General features: G+C 34.6%; 1 protein-coding gene across 1 annotated transcript in view; it reads right to left on the bottom strand.

The window, feature by feature from the left end:
* Positions 1–24,175, bottom strand: part of LOC136033805 (uncharacterized) — a 61,588-nt gene that overhangs the window by 37,032 nt on the left and 381 nt on the right. The window contains exons 2-4 of the mRNA XM_065714718.1: positions 12,565–12,666; positions 10,250–10,345; positions 4,422–4,523 (exon numbers count right to left, since the gene is read on the bottom strand). Of these exons, the coding sequence (XP_065570790.1) occupies positions 4,422–4,523; positions 10,250–10,345; positions 12,565–12,666 (300 nt within the window). The remainder of the gene's footprint in view (positions 1–4,421; positions 4,524–10,249; positions 10,346–12,564; positions 12,667–24,175) is intronic.

Genomic DNA, 24,175 nt, shown 5'->3' with positions numbered 1-24,175 from the left:
CAACAATCCTAAAACTAAGCCTAAATCTTGGTCTGAAAGAGTGGCAGCTTTTCCTAATATTTCCACTCAAGCCATAACTATGCAAGATAGAGTTGGACCTCATATTACTAATTTAATTAAATATGTTGCATCAGTGGACCTAATATTACAATCAAATATGGCTAAAGATAAAAAAGCCAGTATAACAAAAGAAATTGCAGAATACTACTTTTCCAATTCTATTTTCAATGAAATAGGAACAGAATTATCATCCATTCTCTCAAAATATCATGCATGTCACCTATTCAACCCTTCCTATGTTAACTAAGCTGCAGATCCTACAATGGAATTGCGTCTCTTTAAATTCAAATAAACTTGCTGATCTTATCCAATGTGCAAATGATAAGAGAATAGGAATTATTTGTCTACAAGAGACTAATCTTCATCAGTACAAGAAAATCAAAATGCCTGGGTACAAGTGCTACAGGAAGGATAGGTCAACTAACAGAAAGGGAGGGGGTGTGGCAATTTTTGTTCATGATTCAATCCAACACTCCCCTCAACCCTTAACTATCTACAGGGATGAAATAGATGTTGTAGGCATATTAATTACCTTAGCTAATGGTAACCATCTTGCCATAAAATCCTTTTATAATCCATGTGGGAGTAAGGACATCCAAGGTATCTTGGAAACAGAATTATCAGGTAATAATACCTTTATTTTTGGTGATTTTAATGCCCACAGTCCTCTCTGGGAACATTCAGCAGGTAGCAACAAAGCAGGAAGAGGAATAGAGTACATATTGTCCAATTTTCCTGACACCTTGATTTTCACTCCATTTGACTTTCAGACCAGGTATAATATTTCTTCTAACTCTTTCTCAACTATAGATTTGCTTCTAGGTCCTTCTTCATATTATGATTTAGTTCAGATGGTAAAGGTGTCGTCTCTCCAATCTGATCATTGTGCAATTCTTACATCATTTCAAGATTTATGCTACACTCCCAAACCCTACGTCCCTACATTTATCAACTCCAAAGGTAATTGGTCCCTTTTTCGTGAGATATTAAATGAAGTAGATTTTTCCTTTGTTTCTCCTAATTATGATATTAATGCCATTGAGTCTAATTTGAGATCAATCCTGCTGGAGTCAGCTAAATCGGCAATTCCAATGACTAGGGTACGTTTTTACAATGGCTCCAAAAGACCCAAGAATTGGTGGAATGATGAGTGTAGGGTTGCAGTTCTGGCAAAAAGAAAGGCTCGTAAAATGTTTCAAAAGCACCCATCTCAGTCAACAGCAATCTTTTATAAGCAGTCATGTGCTAAGGTGAAACTAATTTGTAGGAGAGCTAAACAGAGTACATGGCTGAATTTCAGCTCAAGTATCAGTTTTAGAACCCCAATTTCAAAGGTCCATAATTTCATTAGCCAACTAAATAGTGGAAAGCAGCCTAATGATGACCGTAGATATGATATCATTCAGGATGGATATCCAATTGTATCAGATAAAAAGAAGGCAGATCTGTTTACCAATGTTTTTAAAAATGATTGCTCAGACTTTCATCCCAGCCGACCTCCTTTTTGTAATCTCCCTCTTACCTGTTCTTATAAGGGTACTCTGATGAAACCTTTTTCCCAAGATGAATTTTGTGTAGCACTTAATTCTCTTAACATCAAGTCTTCCCCAGGTTATGACGGTATTTATATGAAGTGGATTCTTGAGTCCCCAAAGGTGTTTCATACAGCCCTCTTAAGTCTTTATAATCTTATTTGGTCAAGTCAAAAGTTCCCAGATGCCTGGAAGATTGCTCAGGTATTCCCAGCTTTAAAACCTTCTTATTCATCTAATGATCTCAAGTCTTACTTGATCAGTATTACTTACTATATCTTACTTACTATATCAGTATTACCTTCCTTTAGTAAAGTTCTGGAAAGGCTTGTCTTATCAAGAATTGAGTGGTTTCCTGAAGTCAACAATCTCTTTCCTAGTGAACAAACAGGTTTCAGAAAAGGACATAGCTCTTTAGATAACATTACCCGGCTAGAAACTGATGTTTGTAACTCCCTCAAAAAAAGACATGTCACAATGGCTGTTCTGTTTGACTGGTCGAATGCCTATGGAAATGTAGTCCACAATAAATTATTGGAAATCCTAATAAATCTTGACTTCCCGTATCCTTTCATAAGTTTTATAAAGTCTTTTCTAACTGATAGATATTTTTACGTTCAAGTAAATCAGTCTAGAAGTGAGCAATGCCCCATTACGAGAGGACTTACTCAAGGTGCAATATTGAGTCCTCTTCTATTCAACTTGTATGTTTCTGAATTTCAAGTATCTCATGCATCATTTGGCCTTTATGCAGATGATTTGATCATTTGGAAGTCAGGAAGGGATATTAGCCTTCTTCAAAGCCTTATTCAACATGATATAAGTCTAGTCCAGAGATTCTCTTTAGCATTTGGCTTTCCAATATCAATCAGTAAAACTAAAGCCATTATATTTACTAATGGTACTCTAGATCCTCCTAATCCACTGACAATTTTCTCAAGGGAGATCCCATATTGCAATTCAGTGAAGTTACTTGGTTTATTAATGGATTCTAAAATGCAGTGGCATGAACATATTAATTCTTTGAAATCTCTGATTATTCAGAGACTTTGTATTCTAAAAAGACTTGCTGGAAGTAAGTGGGGATGTCACCCAAAGATTATTTTGGATTTTTACAAATTATATATTCGTTCAAATATAGAATATGGGATTCAAATATTTTCAGCTCGTCCCCCATCCTCATTCAAAATCCTTGAATCTTTACAAAATTCTGCTATTCGAATAGCTTTGGGTGTGCATAAGCATACTCCTCTGTCAAAGTTAAGAACACTGTCGGGATTGGTGTCCCTAAGTGAAAGAGCATCTAGTCTAAGGATAAAGTATTTCTCGCAAATCCAGGCTTATGGAGCCAAGCATGCTGTATATGCACATACCTTTGCTGAGAAGTCAGCCTGTCCCAATGCCCATTTATCATGGAATCAGTTTCAACTGGAGGTCCCAAACTGGAATCAACAGTCGCTTCATGCATATCCCTTTACTGAGTCCCCCCCATGGGAAATGAGTCCTCCAAGCTGTCAAGTAGAACTTATCTCTATTAGTAAAGATTTGATTCCTAATTATGAGATCCAGACTATTTTGGCTGAACACATCTCAAAGGCTTACCCCAACTATAGAAAAATATATACTGATGGATCCGTCCAGAGGGAAAGAGCTGGAGCAGGAGCATGTATCCCATCCCTGAATTTGAATATTTATTCTCCTCTCCCATTGGGATCTTCTATCCTGTCTGCTGAATTATGTGCCATCCGCCTGGCCTTGGATGCTCTTATAAATTATAACATTGAATCTGAAAATATACTCTGTCTCTCTGACTCTAAATCAGCATTATTACTGATCCAAAATATTAATAGAATTGCTAATGACAAAGATTTATATAATATTAGAAGACAACTTCTTAATCTTAAGATCAAGGAAAATGAAGTTTATTTTCAACATGTTCCTAGTCATAAAGGTATAAAATATAATGATATGGCTGATTCTCTAGCAGCAAAGGCTTCCATGTTATCTCCTAGTCCTTCCTCTGACCTCAATTCACGAGATATTATCAGGCAAAGATCCAAATTTAATCACAGTACATTAATGTTATCTCCATTTCATACAAGATTAAATACAGTGCTATATTACCGACTGAAATCAAGTGCCCTACTTCTAAATAGCTTGTTATTTAATTGGAAGCTACATCATTCCCCTTTATGCCGAATCTGCTTTTCAACAGAGGAAACAATCCAGCATATTTTATTTGATTGCCAGGCTCAGAGTGAGGAGACTGTTGCTCTTAAGCGTTTCTGCTCCTTGGCTAAGATTCCAAATACTTATACAGCTATCCTGGATTCTAACCTGCCATGGGAAATTGATCGTAAGATATTTAAGGCAGCAATTGATACCTTAAAGAAGAGAAATATTGTTTAATAAGGATTAAAGCTTGAAGAAGTCAATTTTTAATGGGACGCAATTTATCCATAGTTTTTGATTGTGCAGAAGAGAGCGGGAATGAGTAGGAAGAGCCGTATTGGTACCGGCCGACCTAGTGCCTTAAACTGCTGGGGACAGGTAGCTCAGGTACTCGCACTTCCCACAATCAATAACAGTTTATTATTGTTCATAATCGTATATATCCATTGTTCGCAGACTGGAGCAGAATAGCGCTTCCAGTAGCTAGTTTTTCTGAAGAAGAAGTCAAAGAGGTGAAAGGACTTGTTGTTAGTCCATATACCTCCCTACAATTTTTGGAACTGGAACTGGAACTTAAACTGCTTGATTACCCTTAATCTGACTTTAGGAGCTCATAAAAGCATCTTTAAGCCAATTTAAAGTGTAATTATTACTCACGTTTAGGTCTTGGGTTCTTAGAATGATCCTTGCTCTGACAGTTCCAAACCTGATTTGACTTCCTTCTTCAACAAAGTACCGCAAGTTGGGTTTTAATACCCGCTAAAATATGAAAGTGCTTTATTAATAATACTCAAAAATTAGGTTTTTACCTGATCTTTTTTCGTCCAATATAATTCTTTTGATCAGGGTCTAATATTTATTTTTCTTGATCAGCTATAAACCATTATTTGAAAATAGGGTTCAAAAATGGCCAGAAACTTTTTTAACGAACCATTGCGAAGAAGTCACGGGTAAGGTCAAAGAAACCGAAATCCACACACATAACGAGGTAGGCACCCTTTTCATCTATTTATCATTCTAAAGACTTAGACCCTTGGATATTATCAAATTACTGTTCTGGGTATGTTGTAGCTCCAAGTATATTCTTAGAATGAAAGAGCATAATCAGTGAAAAAACGCACAAGACACGCTATGAGGAACTTCCAATGTAAAAGAAAGGGAATACAAGCTCCAGGCATACCTTGCTGGGAAATAGGTCTTGGAATTAACAACGGTTTCTTCCCAGCATGAAAGATTGGTTCAGAAACAGTATGTGAAGAATTTTCCATCATTCTCAGACCACTGAATCATAAAATTTAATGTCTTTGCATCTCAACAGTAAAAAAAACGAAAGAAAGAAAAAACAATATATATATATATATATATATATATATATATATATATATACATATATATATATTTATATTAATATATATATATATATATATATATATATATATATATATATATATATATATATATATATATATATATACAAATTGGTCATGTCATATACACAATAAGATTTTATTAGTACCAAGATACAACTGGCGCTAATTTAAGCTAATAAAAAGCTCTATGACAAGTCTGTTTGTTTCAAATTAGTGCTTGCTAAATCTCCATATTAGTAAAATCTTATTGTGAATAGGCCTTCACTTATTACCAAGGATTAACCGAAAAGCTTGATAATTTGCGCTGTATTCCAGGAGATCTGAGCAGGGACTTAAGGAGGCGGACAGTCTTATAGAAAGCATGAAAAGTGCTCAAGATCAAGCAGGCCCCTGACACCAATGGAGTATGGGACGCAAATAGTTAGTAGAAGTCAGTATTGAGTCAAAGCAAAAAAAAACTAACTAGAAGGCTACTAAGAAATTCCACCCAACAATTGCCTTCTGGAGACTACGATGTATATTCAGAAGGTTTTATATTTCTTCAAAAGAAATAAGGAAAGTAAAATGAACTTTTTGAGACTTTCTGAAAAACATAGTTACAAGAAGGACACGGGGACCACTTGTGGAACGTATTGAGGACAGATAGCACTCTCGCAATGACCCCAGAAGAAACCCCTAAGTACGTGCCTGAGACACATGTAAATGCCCATGAAAAAACAGCCAGCTAACAAAATTAACCTCAATTTAGAGGACAGGCTGGTATTTCAGATAATAAGAGAAGACTGAGTCAAAAAGCTGTGGATGATTTTGAACCTTTTAAAGTCCCTGGTGCTGATATCGAATCATGCTTCAAAAAAGGTTGGAAAAATTACATATCTATTTCTAAGCGGAGTCTAACTTTAGGCTATGTTCACAAGATGTTGCTGAAGCAAGAGATGTCTTATATCTAAGCTTGGAAACATGATTATTCAAATCCCAATTCTTGCAGGTTGATCAAACTAGAATCCTTTCAATTGAAAATGATGGAGCGATTAATACATTTACACCCGATTAGTAATTTAGAGATCAAATATTTGATTTCTAAAAACAAAATAGATTCTTAAATCGGATGCTCCACAAACAACTGTACTCTAATCGATATGGCGTACACAGAAGGAGCGTATGACCAAGCTAGTTTCAAATCTATAGAAATATCAATTGAACACAGGAAAATAGATGGATCTATACAGAAAGGGCATTCTCATATGCTCAAAAATCAGCAAGTAGTCGTGGAATTAAAGGGAGTAAGGAAGTCAAAGACTGTTCTAAAGGGTTGTTCACAAGGAGGAGTAATAACCCATCACCAATTGAGCCAGGGAATGGTGAAGAAATAATGGGTCTTTGAATCAATAAGATTGTGAATCTGTACAAGATGGTAATTCAGCCAATTGAGTCATATGATCTGGATCAATTCAACTCGAGTTATGAGCCGGATGGCCCCTTTATTAAAACTTCAAAGGCTAGATGCATGATGATCACTTCAACGCATCATAGAACTTCCGCGGCAATAGTGGCATGCTCTTTACTTCGATCAAGTGATCAAGTTGCCTACACGCGGTGATAAAACCCTAGACTTGAATTTTACCAGCATTGAAGATTACTACTGTGCCCCCCAAAATAACCCCACCATTAGGGACGAATGACCGTCTATGCATCTTTTGGACTCCTTTATCATCCTTTCCTCCAAAACCACTGATCAGTTATTCACATTACTCACGAGAAGGTCGCCCATTTCAAAGTGAAAGTTAGCTCCAAATCTTGGGCCATTATCCTATGTCTTACCAATGGCAATGAAATGGCTTCTAAGTTTTCAGCTGAACTTTTCCAGTTATATTGTCCAATCATATTGCAAATATAACTGCAAACCGTGGATTAAAAAAAAAAAATGTGCCTAATAAATGAAAGTGATAGACTCTTTAAGGAAGAATTTTTCCAAGAGTCTCAAAAACATCGAAACATTGTTGTTAGTGAAATCCGTAAAGCAAGAAAGGACCATGGTGCTCACGTGCTCACCAAGTTATTGTATTATAACCCTAAGAAATTCCACAATAGTGTCCAAGATCTCTTGGGAAAGGTCTTGGGAAAGGTCTTATCAAAGTTTTCCTTACTGGATAGTAATGGTGACCCAGTGAGTGCAGATATCATAAATGATCATTTTGCTTCAATTTGTAAAATCCACCCACCACTCCAACATATGCCGGTGAACAGTACAGTGAACAAGTGAGTGACATTCCTGTGATATGAATATATCATACCCAACTTTAACTCGAAAATCTTGACAATAATACATCAGTATACCCAGGTGATACCCCTACAGCAAGAATGGAGCATGGTGCTCACCAAGTTATTGTATTCTGACCCTAAGAAATTCCACAAAAGTATCCGAGATCTCAAAGGAAAGGTTAAAGTTTTTCTTACTGGACAATAATGGAAACCCAGTGAGTGCGGATATCATAAATGATCATTTTGCTTCAATTTGTAAAATTTACCCACGACTCCAACATATGCCATCCAAAACTGCAGTGGGTGACATTCCTGTGATTGAAATATATCGGACCCAACTTAGACTCGAAGGTGATATCCCTAACTATAAAAATTCTACTGAGGACGTCCTATACTACATACGATGAAGGTCTGGCTAAACTTGAACTTACTACATTGGAATCACGACGTTACATCCTTACCATGAACATTGGTCACAATTGCCTAAGTTCTGACTATCATCGACGTTCTCCCCCCCCCTTAAAGTAAATTTCCCAACCCTTCAGAATACAAGACTCAATGCTCGTAGAGCTCCAAATACTCAACTTGACTTGTATCCCCAAATGTTGACCATGAGGTACAAATGCTCTTTTATCCCTTATTTTGTTTCCCATTTTAATAATTGATTTAAGTTTTTGTTTTATGTTCATCTACTAACATCTATTTTATCATTGTAATTGTTCTGACAAGCTTGTGGTGTTTTAGCTGATAAATCGTATTCTATTCTATTTATATAAATTATTTTGATGAACTTCTTCCGTTACCTTGGTAGACTAATTAGTAAGGGCCATGGATATAGCAAAGGTACAGCTGCCAAGATGCAGGGTACTAATTCGTAGTTGAAGAAGTTCGAAGGAATCAGAAGGAGAGTCTTCGGTCTGAGATTACGATATTAGAAGCCAAAGTGATAACAATGGTCAGCTAGGCTCTGAAACAATCGTTCTTTGTTAGATTGATAAATATATACTAGATGTTTTCTGGAGGAATTGTCCACAAACAGTTTGAGGTACTCATTTTACTGACCTTACATCAAAGAAAATTTTTTACGAAGAATGTGGTTGGATCTTACATCCTAGAGCTATAACGAAAGAATGTTTTGATAGTTGGGTTGAGTTTTATAGATGAAAAGGATAGGCTCCCGAAATCGTGCTTTTTGGCCATCAATCTGGGGCCAATCGAAAAGCAAGACGTCCACAATTGAGGTCATAAGGGGTTATAAGATAGTATTTAAATATCATTTGAACTTCATGGGAGGGAACAAGAGTGATGCCCTGAACAGATTGAGACAGAAGAAGAATGTACACATTATATTTTTAAACATTTAATATTGAAAAAAATTCCACATTTAACAAGCCTGAAGATGTGCCCAAAATGGGGGCATTTACAAATTGTCCTAAAGATGACATAGCACAGACCTTGCTGAAAATTTTCCCAGCAAATAATATTTTAAAGACTAAATTTCCAAAGGTAAGACGAGCTTAAATACCATTTCTATTATAAAGGAATCCAACCAAGAGCAGGTCAATATGTTCATTCACTGCCACTAGCAGCTCATTCACGGGGATAATATCCATGATGATTTTAGTGACCTTGAGCTTTTCAAATGATGTTTACAAAAATCACTGAACAGTAAAGGTAAGTATTTTTGTAGAATAAAATTTGTTTTAACTGCAATAAAAGAATACGTCTTATCCAGGTTAATCCTGTGATTTATTCTAAAAAATTATTCAGAAGCTTAGTCCGATGCAATGGGTTCTATTGTAAAGTACCCAATTATGCAGACCAGTGTTTCACAAAGTGTGATGTGCAGTCCCCCAAGGGTGCAAGGGTGGTTTGGTTGGGGTATCCGTTGCACCAGATTTGGGTGGGAATATACACCTGTACTGTGTAAGGAACAGGTTATTGAACCTGGAACTGTGTTTCAGATTATAATTAACTATCAGAGAGCTCGATGTAATGGTCTGCCATCTCATCACAAACAATTTCATCCTTCTCACTGATCAAAATAAATGTTATCTTAAAACCAAATTTTTTATATTTATTATGTATGTTGTATTTTTTCTTTTATATTATTTTACGAATGTGCCAAACAAAGAAAAAATAAATATATTTTGATTGCTATTAATACACATCCCTTTTTCACAAGTAGTACTCAATGTTATGAAAATTACTGAAAGGGGCATATATATGACAAAAATTTTGAGACAATTACATAGACAATCTGCAGACAAAAAAGAAAATATAAGGGACTTTAAAAACCGGTATAACACTATCTCGAGTACCATTTCGGGCGCCTAGGGTCCCAATAAAACTTAGTCACGGAATCTGACACTTATCTCGACACAGTAAGTATACTAAATATTGGAACTTTCATTGACAAATCATTTTGTTACTCAAATTCGGTGTTTTTGCCATGTGTGGACTGTCTGGAATCTCCTTGAAAAAAAAAGGAAGAAAATCATAGCTTGACATGTTAACCAAATAATTTTGTGTGTTTTTTTTTTTTTTTTTTTTTTTTCAAGTTCAGAACATTATTTAAAGAAAAATCCCAAAATCTAAATCTGAAATCAATGAATCGATTGTTATCCATTTCTTTCTTTTGATGTAAGGACATGATTTGCAGATTATCTAATCAGATCTTATAATATCAAGACGACATTTAACACTTGCAACTTATAAGTATGAGGCTCGTAACCGTCCAAGAAGTCTTAAACGGAATTTAGTTCACTGAAGTACACTTAAAGTATATTTAATTACAAACACGATAATCAATTCGATGAATTAGTCTAAACTAAAAAGTAAATAACTGCTCACGTTATTCAAAAATGTTCTATTTGAGCTTCTCAAATCCATTAGTTCTATTGTGTTTTCTTCGTCCACGTGTAAAGAAGCATGGTTACTTGACATTGTCTGGAAAAATATATAATTTCAGCATTTCCACTATGCCTGTATAAAGTAGAGAAGGTGGTAGAGGGAGTTTTTATGATAATTTTCTCAAATTTGATTATCTCAAAGGAGGTCATCTTTAAAATATTCAAAAGTAGTGCCTCCCAATAAAATGTGACATTATTGAAAACTTAGTTATGTATCTAGATCTAAAATCCGGACTTTCCTTGTAATTTTCCTAAGTTAGTAATAAAAGTTAAAAAGCTCTTAAAAGTTAGTTCTTGGTGTATGAAAATTAGAATATGCGAAAATAACATCGGTTGGTTTACCTGCATTTAAACAAGCATTTAGATATATGTTGTAAAGGCTAAGAAGTAATAATTTTTATTCGTTTTAACTTTTGAATTACCTGTATTAGAAGAACTGGACTTTTTTGGTTAAGTGTGGTTAGAAACCCAACTAAATTATTGAAATTTATGCTAATAACTAGCTAAGGTAGAAAATAGTACACCCTTGCTTAGTTCAATGTAGCTTATGGTAGAATAAGTTGGAATAATAAGTAAAATAAGTCAATTGTATGTCACAATATTATGATCAAAGTAAAATCTAAAAAAATATACAGATGATGGCAAAAAATCTATCAAAATTACTAATATTTAGGGTAATAAATTTTATAAAGGAAAAAAAAACAGTATCCTTTTTCAGTGATTTACTTAAAAACCTTAAACAGAGTTATCAACAAAAACAGTTCTTCGACATTTTTCAATCTAAAAGTGTGATGCCTAAATAGCTGTTCATTCTTGTTAAAATTACCATGCGAAATATCGATTCTGTAAAACTTTTCTTCATACAACCATGCAAGTTTACTAATGCTATTTTGACAATATAAACTCATCAAAACGTCATAAAAATCACTCAATAATGTTTTCACATGACATTTAACTTACTTCTTTCAGGATTAGCGAACAGTAGCATTAATGGAATTTGCATATGAATACCAAATAGAGGCACTGAAGGATACAGAGTAGAGTTTCAATGCTAGACCCCCTCCCAGCACTGTGCAAATAACGAAAATAATCAAGGGGAAACTATTACAAGTTGAATCAAGCTATTTGAAGTTAACTTAACATAGTCTGGGTTAAGCTACTTCACTAACGCTAGTATTTTATGTCCTGAATCCAGACCATCAAATGATCAGGCTTATGATTAGTTTGTTGCGCTGAAATAAAGTTTCATAGTTTAATTAAGGAAAAAGATATCTAGTCCAACATCTCCAATAACGTTTTACATGGGAATTATCTAGCTTCTTTCAGGACATAAAATAATGGCATCAATGAAATTAGCATATGAATACCAAATAAAGGCATTGAATGATATACAGTAGAATTTCAATACTAGACCTTCTCCCATCACTGTATAACTAATCAAAATAATCAAGGGGAGAAGCAGGGAGATTATTACAGGTTGTAATATAGTCACAGTTTTATTAAGAAAAAATATATTATTTCTTAGTCCATTTTTAGACATCTCAAAATTTATGTCACAAAAATCACTCAATACTGTTTTCACAAGATTTCTAACTTGCTTTTTTTTGGGATTAGCAAAATTGTCAAATCAATGGAATTTACATATGAAAACCAATGTATAGCATAATTTCAATACTAGATCTCCTCCCACCACTATATAACCAATGAAAATAACTTATAAATCATTACAATTTGCAATATAGTTTCACAGTTTTATTCAGAAAAAATACAGTATTTCTTAGTTGAGTTTTAGGCACTTCAAAGTTTGTAACATAAGAAACTTGAAAAAAAAAGCAAAATAATAAGTCAATGTCTATTGGCAAGTTTCAAACATCAAGATCTAGATCACTGACCATACATAAGCACCAAATTCATCTTTATACTTATTATTTATTAAACAAAATTAAAAACAACAGCTTAAGATATTTTATGAAGTACTCTTTCATCAAAACGGCTCCTTTTTACATTTCTACATAGCAAACTAATTAAAAACTCAAATGGTTTAAACTGTTTTCAATACAACAGTATAAACCATCAGGAACATTTAAAGAAACCTCCAAATCATGCTATGCTGCACCATGTATATTGACAAAGCAAAAAAAAAATAATCCGGTTTTAATATCTTTCAAATCAAGAGCTGAATATCTTTGCCAAAATGTTGTAGCTGTCTAATGTAGTTGTCCAGGAGCGATGGTTACAATTTCAAATACTACTTACTTGATTGTCAATAAAAATATCGCATTCTTCATGGCGTCCAATTGTGTACTCTTTTCCTTGTAAAAGTTGATAAGTCTTTGTCCCGACTTCTAGGTAAACCACCTACAAAAGAGCTAAAATAACTAGAAAGCCAAGTTTTAATTTTAAACAGGATAAAGCATACAATGATCACATCAAGCACGTATGGAAAAAGTTCCAAAGCTGCCAGTAGCAGAATCTGACAGAATTCCAGAAGCTGCTGGCACTTTAGCCACACAACTTGTGTTATGATGACTTTTCTTTTCTTTGAGAAAAAAGTATTTTCACAAGTAAAAATGGTGTTTTCAGACAAAATCAGCCAACAAATTTGAGAACTGCCAAGTAGCATTGCCACTTTGCCACCTTATTTTTGCACAGGGGACTATCAAATCATAACCAGATTTTTGGTACCTACGAAAACAGCATGAAAGCCTGATACTCTACTGCAGAAGGTTGTGCATTTACAAGAATAAAATCTCGACAGCTTTAATAAAACTTGACATATAATATAAATAAACTTGACCTGCATCAGAAATGGAGTATTTCCATTTGTTGTAAGATAAAACTGTTATGAATGTAGGAACTACCAGCCGTTTTAAAAAAATAGCAAAGGAGTGCATTTGTTTTAAAAGAATACCCTTTTCATGTTAAAGTAACAAAAATCAATGAAGCCAGGCACAACTCTGAAGGAGGGGGGGGGGAATATCCACTTTAAGGCCAACATTTTTCCAGAAATTCTCTGTATCAATTTTGATGGAGCATTACCAACTGTTGCCCTCTCAATATGTGCAGGTAAGGTTGTAGAAGTAGGTGCACAGTGTAAAAAGGGTACAAGATTTAGGTCTCCTCTTCCCTCTAACAAAGAAGCACAATGAAACCATAACTTTCTTATCTCATGCAAGCTGTGCTTCTTTGGTCCTCCATTTTGGTCATTGTGCTGCATTTTCCTCTAGTCATTTTCAATAAAAATATTAATTAGTTTTTAAATTTCAACAGGTTCTCAACCCATGATTAACAAAAATGAAGGCAAGAATCATAAAGATTGGTACAATCAAAATCAATAACTTTAATTAACATGAAATAAAAGATACAGCATCAAAAATAAAAGCCCATACAGAGGCAAGAGGGCAGTCTTAGTGATCACAGGAAATGATCAACGCTGGAAACAATGATCATGGCAGACATTTATACTAAATGATCATAACTTTTTCCCATGTCACTGAATTAACAAGAATTAGTTGTTTTATCTGCTCAAGTTGATATTAAATGCATTTCTAATGCACTAGTTGAGGGTCAGTTTCAGATCGCCTCCCCACCACTCAGGTTCCCACCAAGGATACAGATACATTCTTCCCCAGGACAGATGAAGCTGGAAGTGGTGCCCCCGAAGTAAAAAAATTGGATGTCTCCCTCTACCACAGAGAACATGCAAAAAATCTTAAAAGACAAAATAAGTCTCTATACTGATGCCCTGAGATTTATTACGGACACACTAGAAAATATTAAACCAATCCAGAGCAACCTTGAGACATTCACCTACTAGACTGATTTTTTAAAACTTCAATTGAATGCATCAAAATGAAAGACTAATCACATTGGGAAGAAAAACCTACGTATTTTGAACCAAATAGACAGTTGTGACAGGTCCCATAACTTTGGTAGTCACATAGAGGGACCTTGGTATATTAGTTGACAAAAAGTCAAAATTTCATCTCTATGCACAAGTATCAGTAATAAATCCTAATCGAATACTTAAGATAATCAAAAGAACCATCACTAGAAGATACCAGCTGACATAACCGAGCTTTAAAAGAGTCTAGTGCAACCAAGCTTAGAGTTCAAAATGTGTATTACATACCCAACTGATAAGTCTGACCCTAGACCTTCAGATTAAGAGAAAGGCAACAAAGTACATTAAAGACTTCTAAAATGTCCCATTCTGTCTCAAGAAGCCCAAAATGCAATTATCAACATATTGTTACAAGCAAGATAATAGCAATAAACAATCTTCTACTTGTTAAAGATTCTATCTTGATCTTGCTCCACTGTACATTTCACACTGAACCTGTGTTAACCACCAGAAGCTTTTCCAGAAAAACCTAGTACTAGGTCACGAAACAAGTTCTTCTTCAATAGAGTGGTTAGCTTACAAAACTAACTCAGCAAAAAAAGTAACATTGACCTCTACTACCATAGATGAATTTAAGTCATTAGGGGACAAGGAGCAGCTCAACAAACAACGAAGCACTTTTTGGGATGCCATGGATGCTTAGTTTTCTACCATCATGTCACGGGCACCAGCAGAAAGGGGGGGGGGTATGGCCCCCTGGAAATTTGGAACTATAAAGTAATTATAAGGAAACCAAAGGAAAGAGAGCAGAATAGGGAAAAACCATGGAAAAAAATGTGTGTTACCCCATTGTTGGCTGCCTGACAATAGATTTTTACCATTAATAGGGAAAATAAAAGTTCTAATTTGTGAATGAATTTTCCACAAACATTTTTCTATATGATTTGGTCTATGTGATTGGGTTATATATGATATGGAGCAAAAAGAAAAATCCAAATTCTTAATAGTAATGAATGGTAAGTAAATAACGATCCTTGTCAATAACGAAAGTACAAGAGCCAAGCTATTGATAACATTCAATCAAAGAATCAGCTTTTTATGGTGATCCTAAATATGTATGTGTTTATTAGTAATTAGTGCAGTTATTAGTACACAAGAAAGTTTGTATAATTATAGGAAACACAAGGAAAACAACTTAATAAGGGAAAATTTCGGTAAAAAAATATGCCGTCAGCTTTTGCTTGCATTGCAAGAGTACCCATGAGCTGATATAATAAGCCACTATAATCAGAAATATTTCCCCTGAACAGAATGCTGGGAATTTCTGTATTTTCCCCCTGAACAGACACCTTTTTTTGTGTTTTACTATCTTTTTTTTTCATGAGTGATTTTATTTATCTAGTTAATAATTTGAAAAAGATTTAATTTTTTACAGTTATGAAGTATAAAGGTGTCAAATATATTGGTTTTTGACATTCAAAATTAAACTAAAAATATTTACTTAAAAATTTTTATCTGATTTTCTTAATCTTAGTTTTAATCTTTTACTTTGAACAAACTACTTTGATAATGCGTTAATTTTTATAAACACTGAGTCTAAAGGCATTAAATATTTTTGTGTTTGATAACCAAGTTCAAAACTATCAATACTGTTAAAAAACATCCATCCAACGCTTCAGGATTACTCAACAGAACTAAATGCTGGGATTTTATATCTTAGTTTTTGTAAGTAGGCCATTGTTATGTGCATTTTTTTGTAATTATTAACTTTTTTCATATACATTTACTTTAATTGACATACTTTTTCCATTGCCTTTAGAAAAATGTTAGTCTCTAAGCTTCACGAAACAAAGAAAAAAAAACGATGTGTTTCAACTGAAAATAAGGAGCAACATTAAAACTTAAAACAAACAGAAATTATTACGAATATGATACCTTGGCATCAACTGATGCCAAGGTATAGGCCTATATGAAAACAAATTATAACTGGCAGTTCAGTACTAGCATGGTATTAAACACTGCATTCACTATGACCCATTGGTTACAGCTGCAGAGAATACCTTATGACTACGCTTCCCTGCAAAAACAACCAGGTGTGTCCCATATTGTCTAATATGAGCAACTAGGAAAATTTGGAAATAATTTACATACATCCAAAGTAACAATATAACAAAGACCACTCTTTTGGATCTCTGTATCAAGGAAGTTGCTGTTTTGATTACAAATGTGATCAACTTGGATAATTTTCTGTGGATATGGACTGTCAAAAAAAGGTTCGTTGTACTGTCAAAAAGTAGAGCAAGCAAAGGGTAAAGTGTAGAGCAACAATGGCTAGTTTTTCTGAAGAAGAAGTCAAAGAGGTGAAAGGACTTATTGTTAGTCCATATATCTCTCTACAATTTTTGGAACTGGAACTGGTATATTTTAAAATCTAGAGCAGGGGGAAATTTCGCTGTTTTCCAACAAAATTCAACAATAAAAGGTATTTCAACAACAATACCACAAAAGAGGTATTTTTTATATCTTGGGGCTACCAAGAAACTCTAGAGGGACAACCCCCCCCCTTCAACTGATGCCCTTGTATATATGAAAACATATGGTAAATTAATTATTAAACACATTGTACTTACTTCAAGAAGCAAATGCTCCATAAAACAGAATTGATCTCTCTAAACCCAACTAAAACTATGTCGGCTCATTCTTATCATATTTAAGTCAGATCTGATGGATGCAAAAGAAAATAATACAGTCCTTTCCTCAGAGAAGTTGTTTCAATCATAAATACCCAAAGCCATATGGGCAACTGATCATCTAAAATTAGCTAAATTTCACCAGTCCACCCAGTTACTTGCCTAATGATGAATCTGTTTTGAAACCCCCAAAACAGACTGATGACCAGTACACAGACTAGAGAGTACAATTATGTCAAATGTCTTATTTCCCACCTAGTTTGATTGAGATTCAACTATATTTGTGGCAGATATGCTAATGATAACAATGCAGGAATATCCTCTATACACAGATGCAACATTCCCCCCCCCAAAAAAAAACATAACTTGGAAAATTAGTCACTGTTTCCCCTTACGTTTCTCCTTTATTTTGGTAGATATTTAGCAGGCTCTTTTGATATATAGTCTAATGACAAGAATTTTTGGACTCTCTCCCCCACCCAGTACAAGGCATGTCTCTTAATTAAGGTCAGTTTAATAGAAGACACTAGTAGTTTGCCCCCATACCATAACAAGCACATGTGTTGTGTACCAGAATGTCTTGGGAACAACTGTGCTCAGTTTCAGCTGTGTAACAAAAAACAAAGTCCTCATAGTTGTTTGCACTCCACAGTTACAGCCGTGGGCACTAACAAAATCTAGCTGACTGGCTAATGGACTTCCTTGGTGGTAGAATGCAAAAAGTTTTGCTCTTTAGCATAGACAGAGAGAAGGTCTATTCAACCCATTGCCAAGTTCTGAGCAGCGTCCCTCAAGGAACTGTCCATGGACCTACCTTATTCCTCATCTACATCAATGACCTTGTAGCTGAAAAACCCACCTGACTCTTTATGCTGATGACTCCAAGCTATTTACCACAGAAAACAGTAGCCTACAAGCTGATCCTAACCAAATTCAAGCATGGGCAGATAAGTGGCTTCTGTCCTTCAACATCTCAAAGTGCTTCACTCTTCAATTTGGCTGTGGCAATCCACAGCACCAGTACACTATGTACGACAGCAAAGGGTCATGGACATTCTTGCTTTCTACTTCTAGCAGTGGTAGAGATCTAGGAGTCCTGTTGGATGACAGTTTAAAATTCCATGAGCACACTGCCTAAGCAGTTTCAAAAGCAAACGCAAATTTGGGACTCCTGAAAAGAATGGTCAGTAATCAATCCTCCACAGTTTTTCAGAAACTATACAAAGCTCTGGTCAGACCAAGCCTGAATTTTGGAACATGTCTTGCTGGTCCTTTCTACAAGAGTGACATCCAGCTCGTTGAAGGTGTCCAAAGGAGAGCCACCAAATGCATTGACGGTTTACGCAGTCAGCCCTACTCCAGTAGATTACATCTGCTAACCTTCCAACACTCGTTTTTCAGCATAGGTGCAATGACATGATGCTCACCTACAGGTACCTCCAGCAAACAGACCATAAGCTGCTCACCTTCTCTCCCCACCAAAGACAAACACAAGGACTTTCCATAAAGCTGTTCAAATCCACCGTTAACAGTAAGGTCTGACTAGATTTTTTTTAGCCAGCAAGTGGTGAACAATTGGAACCAACTAAGTCGAGAGACAATCTCTGCAGCCCTGCCTGAGGAGTTCAAAACGAGGCTCAACAACGAATAGGAGGCAAAACCACGGAGGTTCCAGTAGGAAAACCCCTCCCAGCCCTCACTACCGTAACACTCTTGGAAGAGAAATAAAGAATCAGCTTGAAGGATGATGCAGCTATACCCAACTATCTACCAACTATCATACCCAACTATCTTGCACACTCAATCCAAAGTTGCTGTTGTTGCGGTGGTGCCAACTAAATTGCTGGAGAGTGGTTCTTGAACCACACCTACCATGTGATCACCATTACTGAGTGGGCTTAAATTGCATCACTCCAGCACTCTCTAGTCCTAATGGTTTGTTGCTTGACCTTAACACGGCAACCAGATCCATGACCATCATCAACTATGGAGCATCATAGTTCTTACAACTAATTCGCTCTGAAGTGTAAATTAAGGGAATAATTAAAGTAACTAGCCTTTATGGTTCTGTTCTTTAAAATGTTTAATACTATCAACTTACCTGCCATGTGTGAGGTTTACTCAGTTATATAGTTTTTGTTCAGGTTCACACTCTTTTATTTTTTACAATAATTACAACATAAGTGTGACATACTTCCAGCAGTGAGCATACCTCGAATGACACGGGAATTATAAATGAAAACAACAACTTTCTTCAAAATAAGAAAAAAGATAATAGTAATAGTAAAAAATATTAGTACTAATAATAATAATAGTACTCACCAGTTGAACCTCACAATCAAACAACAACCATAAAAAAGGAGAAAAAAACTAAAAAACAGACAACTTTAGAAATGACAAGAGGGGCAAATCCATCAAAAAAAAACCTTTAATATTCACTTATTAAAAACTTTAAATGTGTTCTTTATACTCCTTGGAGACAACCTTGATATTATTTTTATATTTATTATAATTTACTATCAAACCATACCTCAAAGAAAACCATGATCACTTGCATCTGAAAAGAGATTGGTGAATTAGTAAATTTTGTCGAGTAGAGTAGGGGTGAGTAGATTCCAAAGGAAGCAGGTCAAACATGTGAAGAAGAGATGGGAGTAAATTTTCGTTACATTTCACTGCAAACAACACTGTATTAAATGGTATAAGGAGTGTAATAGGTAAAATATTTAGGTATTTATATGCACTCTTTGTTGAAGACAAGTCTGGAATAGACAATGGTGCAGGAGGGTAACTCATAAGGGTTTGCATGGCTTTATTTTGGAGAACTTGAAGTGGATGAAGATGGGTTTTGAATGTATTTGCATACGTTATGGCACAGTAGCTTGTATATGAATGGACAAGAGGAAAATATATGCAACATATTGGATGGTATAGTAGGAGGTGATGAAGGTGTTGCATTATCCCAAAATTTCTGCCTAGCTTGATATGAAGCTTGTCAATATGGGTCTAAAAAAATTTGCATCCAATATAATTTGTAAGTATCATATTTTTTCAACTCTCTGTAGTTTCAAGTCATATTTTTCAATCAAGATTTCACTTAGATCTGGAAACTTTTTCTGGGTTCTAGAATATACAATAAACATTGTCTCATTCCAGTTAATACTGAGATGGTTACAGCTAAACCATCCCATGAGTCGTGTTGTCACATCAGATAGTCTTTGTCAGCAAGAAACCACTCTGGTGGAGAAATTCCTCAACAGATTTGCAAGGTGTATGGTGTTACTGTTAAGAGTGAAAGTAAAGTGAGTACAAGAATTCCAAGATGGCCAAGACAACAACCATGATGAGGAGTGCTCCAGCTGCCCTTCTTTGATTACAAACAATTTGGTGGCTTCAGTTGAAGAAAAAATTTGTAAAAACAGGGGCTTCACAATAACAGGTCTGTCAAAAAATTTCCAAAGGTGTCAAGGTCAGTGCTATATAAAACTATTTATGAACACTTATAGTTTAGGAACAGCTTGTAGTTTGAACACTTATAGATTAGGAAAACTTTAGTTTAGAAGCACAGTGCAACCTGTTGGGCCCAGAAACTCTAAACAGAGAACCACAAAAACCAAAGATATGAGTGTGCAATGTAGTTCTTGACTTCATTCAAGGAAGTACCACAAAGAAGGTGATGGCTGTTTATGTCAGATTGTAACTGGAGACCAATTATGTAGCAACAATGCATGGAATGGAGACACGTACACTTGTCTGTAAAGGTGAAGGCCAAACAGACTCTGTCCTGGCACAAAATCATGGCATCAGTGTTTTGGGATAGGCAACAAGGATTTTGTTGGTTGACTTCATGCAATGAAGAAGCACTATCAATGCAGAAACATACTGCAAAACCCTGAGAAACTATGCAGAGCAATTCAAAACGAAAGGTATGACAAGCTCATAAAGGGAATTGCCTTGACTCATGACCCTATAGTTCTGATCTTGCATCAAGCAATACTTTTTTCAAATATGTGTACTTATGTTCAAATAGACCTTACTTCAAAAAAATATCTCATATAATGGCTATTCAAAAAATTAGTTCAGTTTGGTGTACAACCTAGGCCTATAACTGGCCCTGTTAGTATAAGGGCTGGTATGCATTACCAACAACAACCATTATTATATTTTTAATAAGGACTGAATGGATCCTCTAATAATATATTTATGTTTCTTTCCTTTATCTAACTTCTGTCCTATAAGTAACCATAACCAATTCAATAACCAATATGAGTAGCCTCTAGAAATGTGATAAAAATTGGGGTAAGATTGTTTGAGTAGGGAGTTTCAGGTTAACAACTACTATAATGAGAAGGAGCATAAAAACGGAATGTAATGATACTACTTTTATTGTTACTGCTCTTGTTGAGTAGATACAAAAATTAGATGTCACTTTAAGGTCCATTTATGGGTTCTAAATTGTATTTGTAAGAGAAATGATTATTTTATCGTGACAGAGCATATTAAATCATCAAGAATTGTGTTTACCCTGTATCTATGTAAGTAAGGCAATTGCATAAAAATTTAGCCATTAAGCATACAAGATTCAATAACTGACTACAGGGCCAACATGTATGGAGGGGAAATGCCCCCTATGTTTTTGAACACTTGGTAAAAAAAAATGAGTTGGTAAAATCACAGTGCAGAGTATCATAATTTTTCTCACTCCACCAAAATTGTTTGTTCAGTTAAATGAAGACCACAAAAATACTGACATGTCATTTACATAAATCTCAAAGGAAATGCACAAGTTTTACTGACTCCTGCCATGATCTTACACATGGCATATCATTTGCTTAAATAAAGAGCATGGAAACAGTGACATGACATTCACTGAAACCTCAATCTCAGTTGGTGCAGAGATTTTACTGTCTTATTCAGTGATTTTGTGTATTGTATTCAAAACAGACTTTTTTTTATCCTTTTTTTTATGATTTTGCTAAATATAGTAACCAATTCATTAGCAAATCTATCCCTTTCCAGATGGTACTACATGTAGCCCTAATAATGCTTTTCTTTGTTATATCAACATATGCATACACTATTGCTCCTTTATTAAGCCAGTTGTCTTCTCTGTGTGCAACTAATCTCTGTGTCTGATTGAGTACATAATCTACCAAAATATTACTTAAATTTTTTTAGAAATTGTGTAATAATCAAAGGAAGCATGATAATCTTATTAATAATAACATTGTACATACTATAAAGTAATAATTTCATTGTTTTCCTATTTAATGAGTCAAATATAAAATCCTATCAATGTATTTCTATATTATATCAATCTAGTACACATATTATCTCCTACAATAAACCAGTTGTGTCCTTAGTTTGCAGTTTATCTCAGTGTGTAACAGAGCATGCAATTTTATAAACTATTATCTGAAACAATTTTAAAGAGGAGATAACAATGGAAGGGAAAATGATAATCTCATAAATAAAAAACATCCAACATATTATAAAGTGAGAACTTCACTTCACCTTATCAGGTGAACATCAAAAGGCAGGGGGAGGAAGAACGTTTACAAGTGAACAGATCATTATATTTTGAAAGAGCTTAAAGATGGAATCAAGTAGTCTATTCACCTTGTCTCTGTGTTAGTTACTGAGTCTTATATATACTGACCAAAAATTTAAAAACTCTCCCTAGCCTACAATGAGGATCTCCTTATAAATGTAACCATGGATTAGTTAGCCTAGGTCCTGTATCAATAGTAGATATCTAGATTAACAGAGTATTCAGATACTTAAGAAACAAGCTTACATCTAAAAAAACCTGAGGTAGTCAATCATTTTGATCAAAAGCTTTTGCCAATTGATTGATATGTGCTTCAATCAACCCTTCAATCTTGACCAAAGCTAATTTCAAGTTTTATTTCAACTCAAGACCAGATTTTTTGTTTCAGTTCAGATTAATGTTGGGCAATAATTTGATTAAACAATATACCGATATTGTTACTTCTGATATTTGATTTCAATATTTCTGATAAGTTTTTGCTCAGATTAATTTTAGGGTTTGGAAAATTTGAATAATATAAAATTGTTGAAAAATTAGTTGTTTTTTTATTTAATTTTTGATAATTTTTCAAATATTGCCCAAAAATACACCTTTTCTCTTCTTGGACAATCTCTCCCAGGAAATTCCTCCTTGGAAAGTTTCGCCTACATAAGATCCCTCTTCCTCCCAACAATTCCATCTATGATAAAAATTTCCCCATAAAATTTCATGCTGACAATTCTGCCTAAAAAAATTATTTTTATCCCATTTTTGTCTAAAAAAAATACTTGTTTGTCTTTGAATTTCTAATCATTTTTGAATCATACTAAAAATCCTCCTTCCATGAAAATTTTTTCCTGAAAATTCTCCTCTCCTACTGTCTTAATGGAAGGTTTTTGCTAAATGAAATTCCCCATGGAAAATCCTTGACATGAAAATATCCACCAGAAACCTTCAACTCCTTTGAAAATTTTACCTGGGCTATTTCACCAGAATGTCTTCAAATATAAAACTGAATTGACAACAAAAAAGTAGGTCAAATAAAATGAATTTTGTGTAAGAGTTCAATTACATGATTTGTGTAATTGTCTAATAAATTCCCTCATCTGTTTCCTTTGAGATTTCATCCCAGAAAACTTCTCTCCACATGGTAAATTCTTTCCTTGGAAAATCCCCCCACAGAAAAATAACCCTCTCTTAAAAATTACTTTTTAATTCCCAATAATAAATACTATATGTAAACACAGGACAAATTTCAAAACATACAACCCTTATCCTGGGTATAACTCTATTAATGAACAGGTCAACCATTTAAGTCATTCAAAATCTCTATCAAGTACAATCAACACTTGACTCAAGTGTTGAACAGATTCCTAGACAGTCAATCATGCTTGAATCAATCAATTGACAGAAGCTTTTGGTCAAAATGATTGACCATCTTATGGCTCCTTATAATCAGAATTCTATCCTAAATTCAAATATGATATATGTTTCTATTGTAAATCTTTACAAATCCTCAAAGCTGATAAATTTTTCTTTTGTTTTACATACAGCTTATATACCTGTGGTAGCATGAATATTTTTAAATCCATTTACCCATAAATTGAACCAATGGCAATAAAATCAAGAAACAATAAATATGTGGGACATATATATAATATAGACTAAATACTTGAATAAGTTTAGAAAGGATAAGAGAGGTTAAAATTGAGCCTGATGTAAATAAATGCACTACTTGGGTTCAGGATGAAATTCAGATTCTAGAGGCAAGTTTGTTTCTCAGCTAACTAGGCTATCTGAGTG

The sequence above is a fragment of the Artemia franciscana genome, chromosome 12 (assembly GCF_032884065.1).
Source record: "Artemia franciscana chromosome 12, ASM3288406v1, whole genome shotgun sequence".
In the NCBI taxonomy this organism is placed as follows: domain Eukaryota; kingdom Metazoa; phylum Arthropoda; class Branchiopoda; order Anostraca; family Artemiidae; genus Artemia; species Artemia franciscana.
The sequence above is the reverse complement of the archived record's forward strand: the minus strand, read 5'-3'. Positions and strand labels throughout refer to the sequence as shown.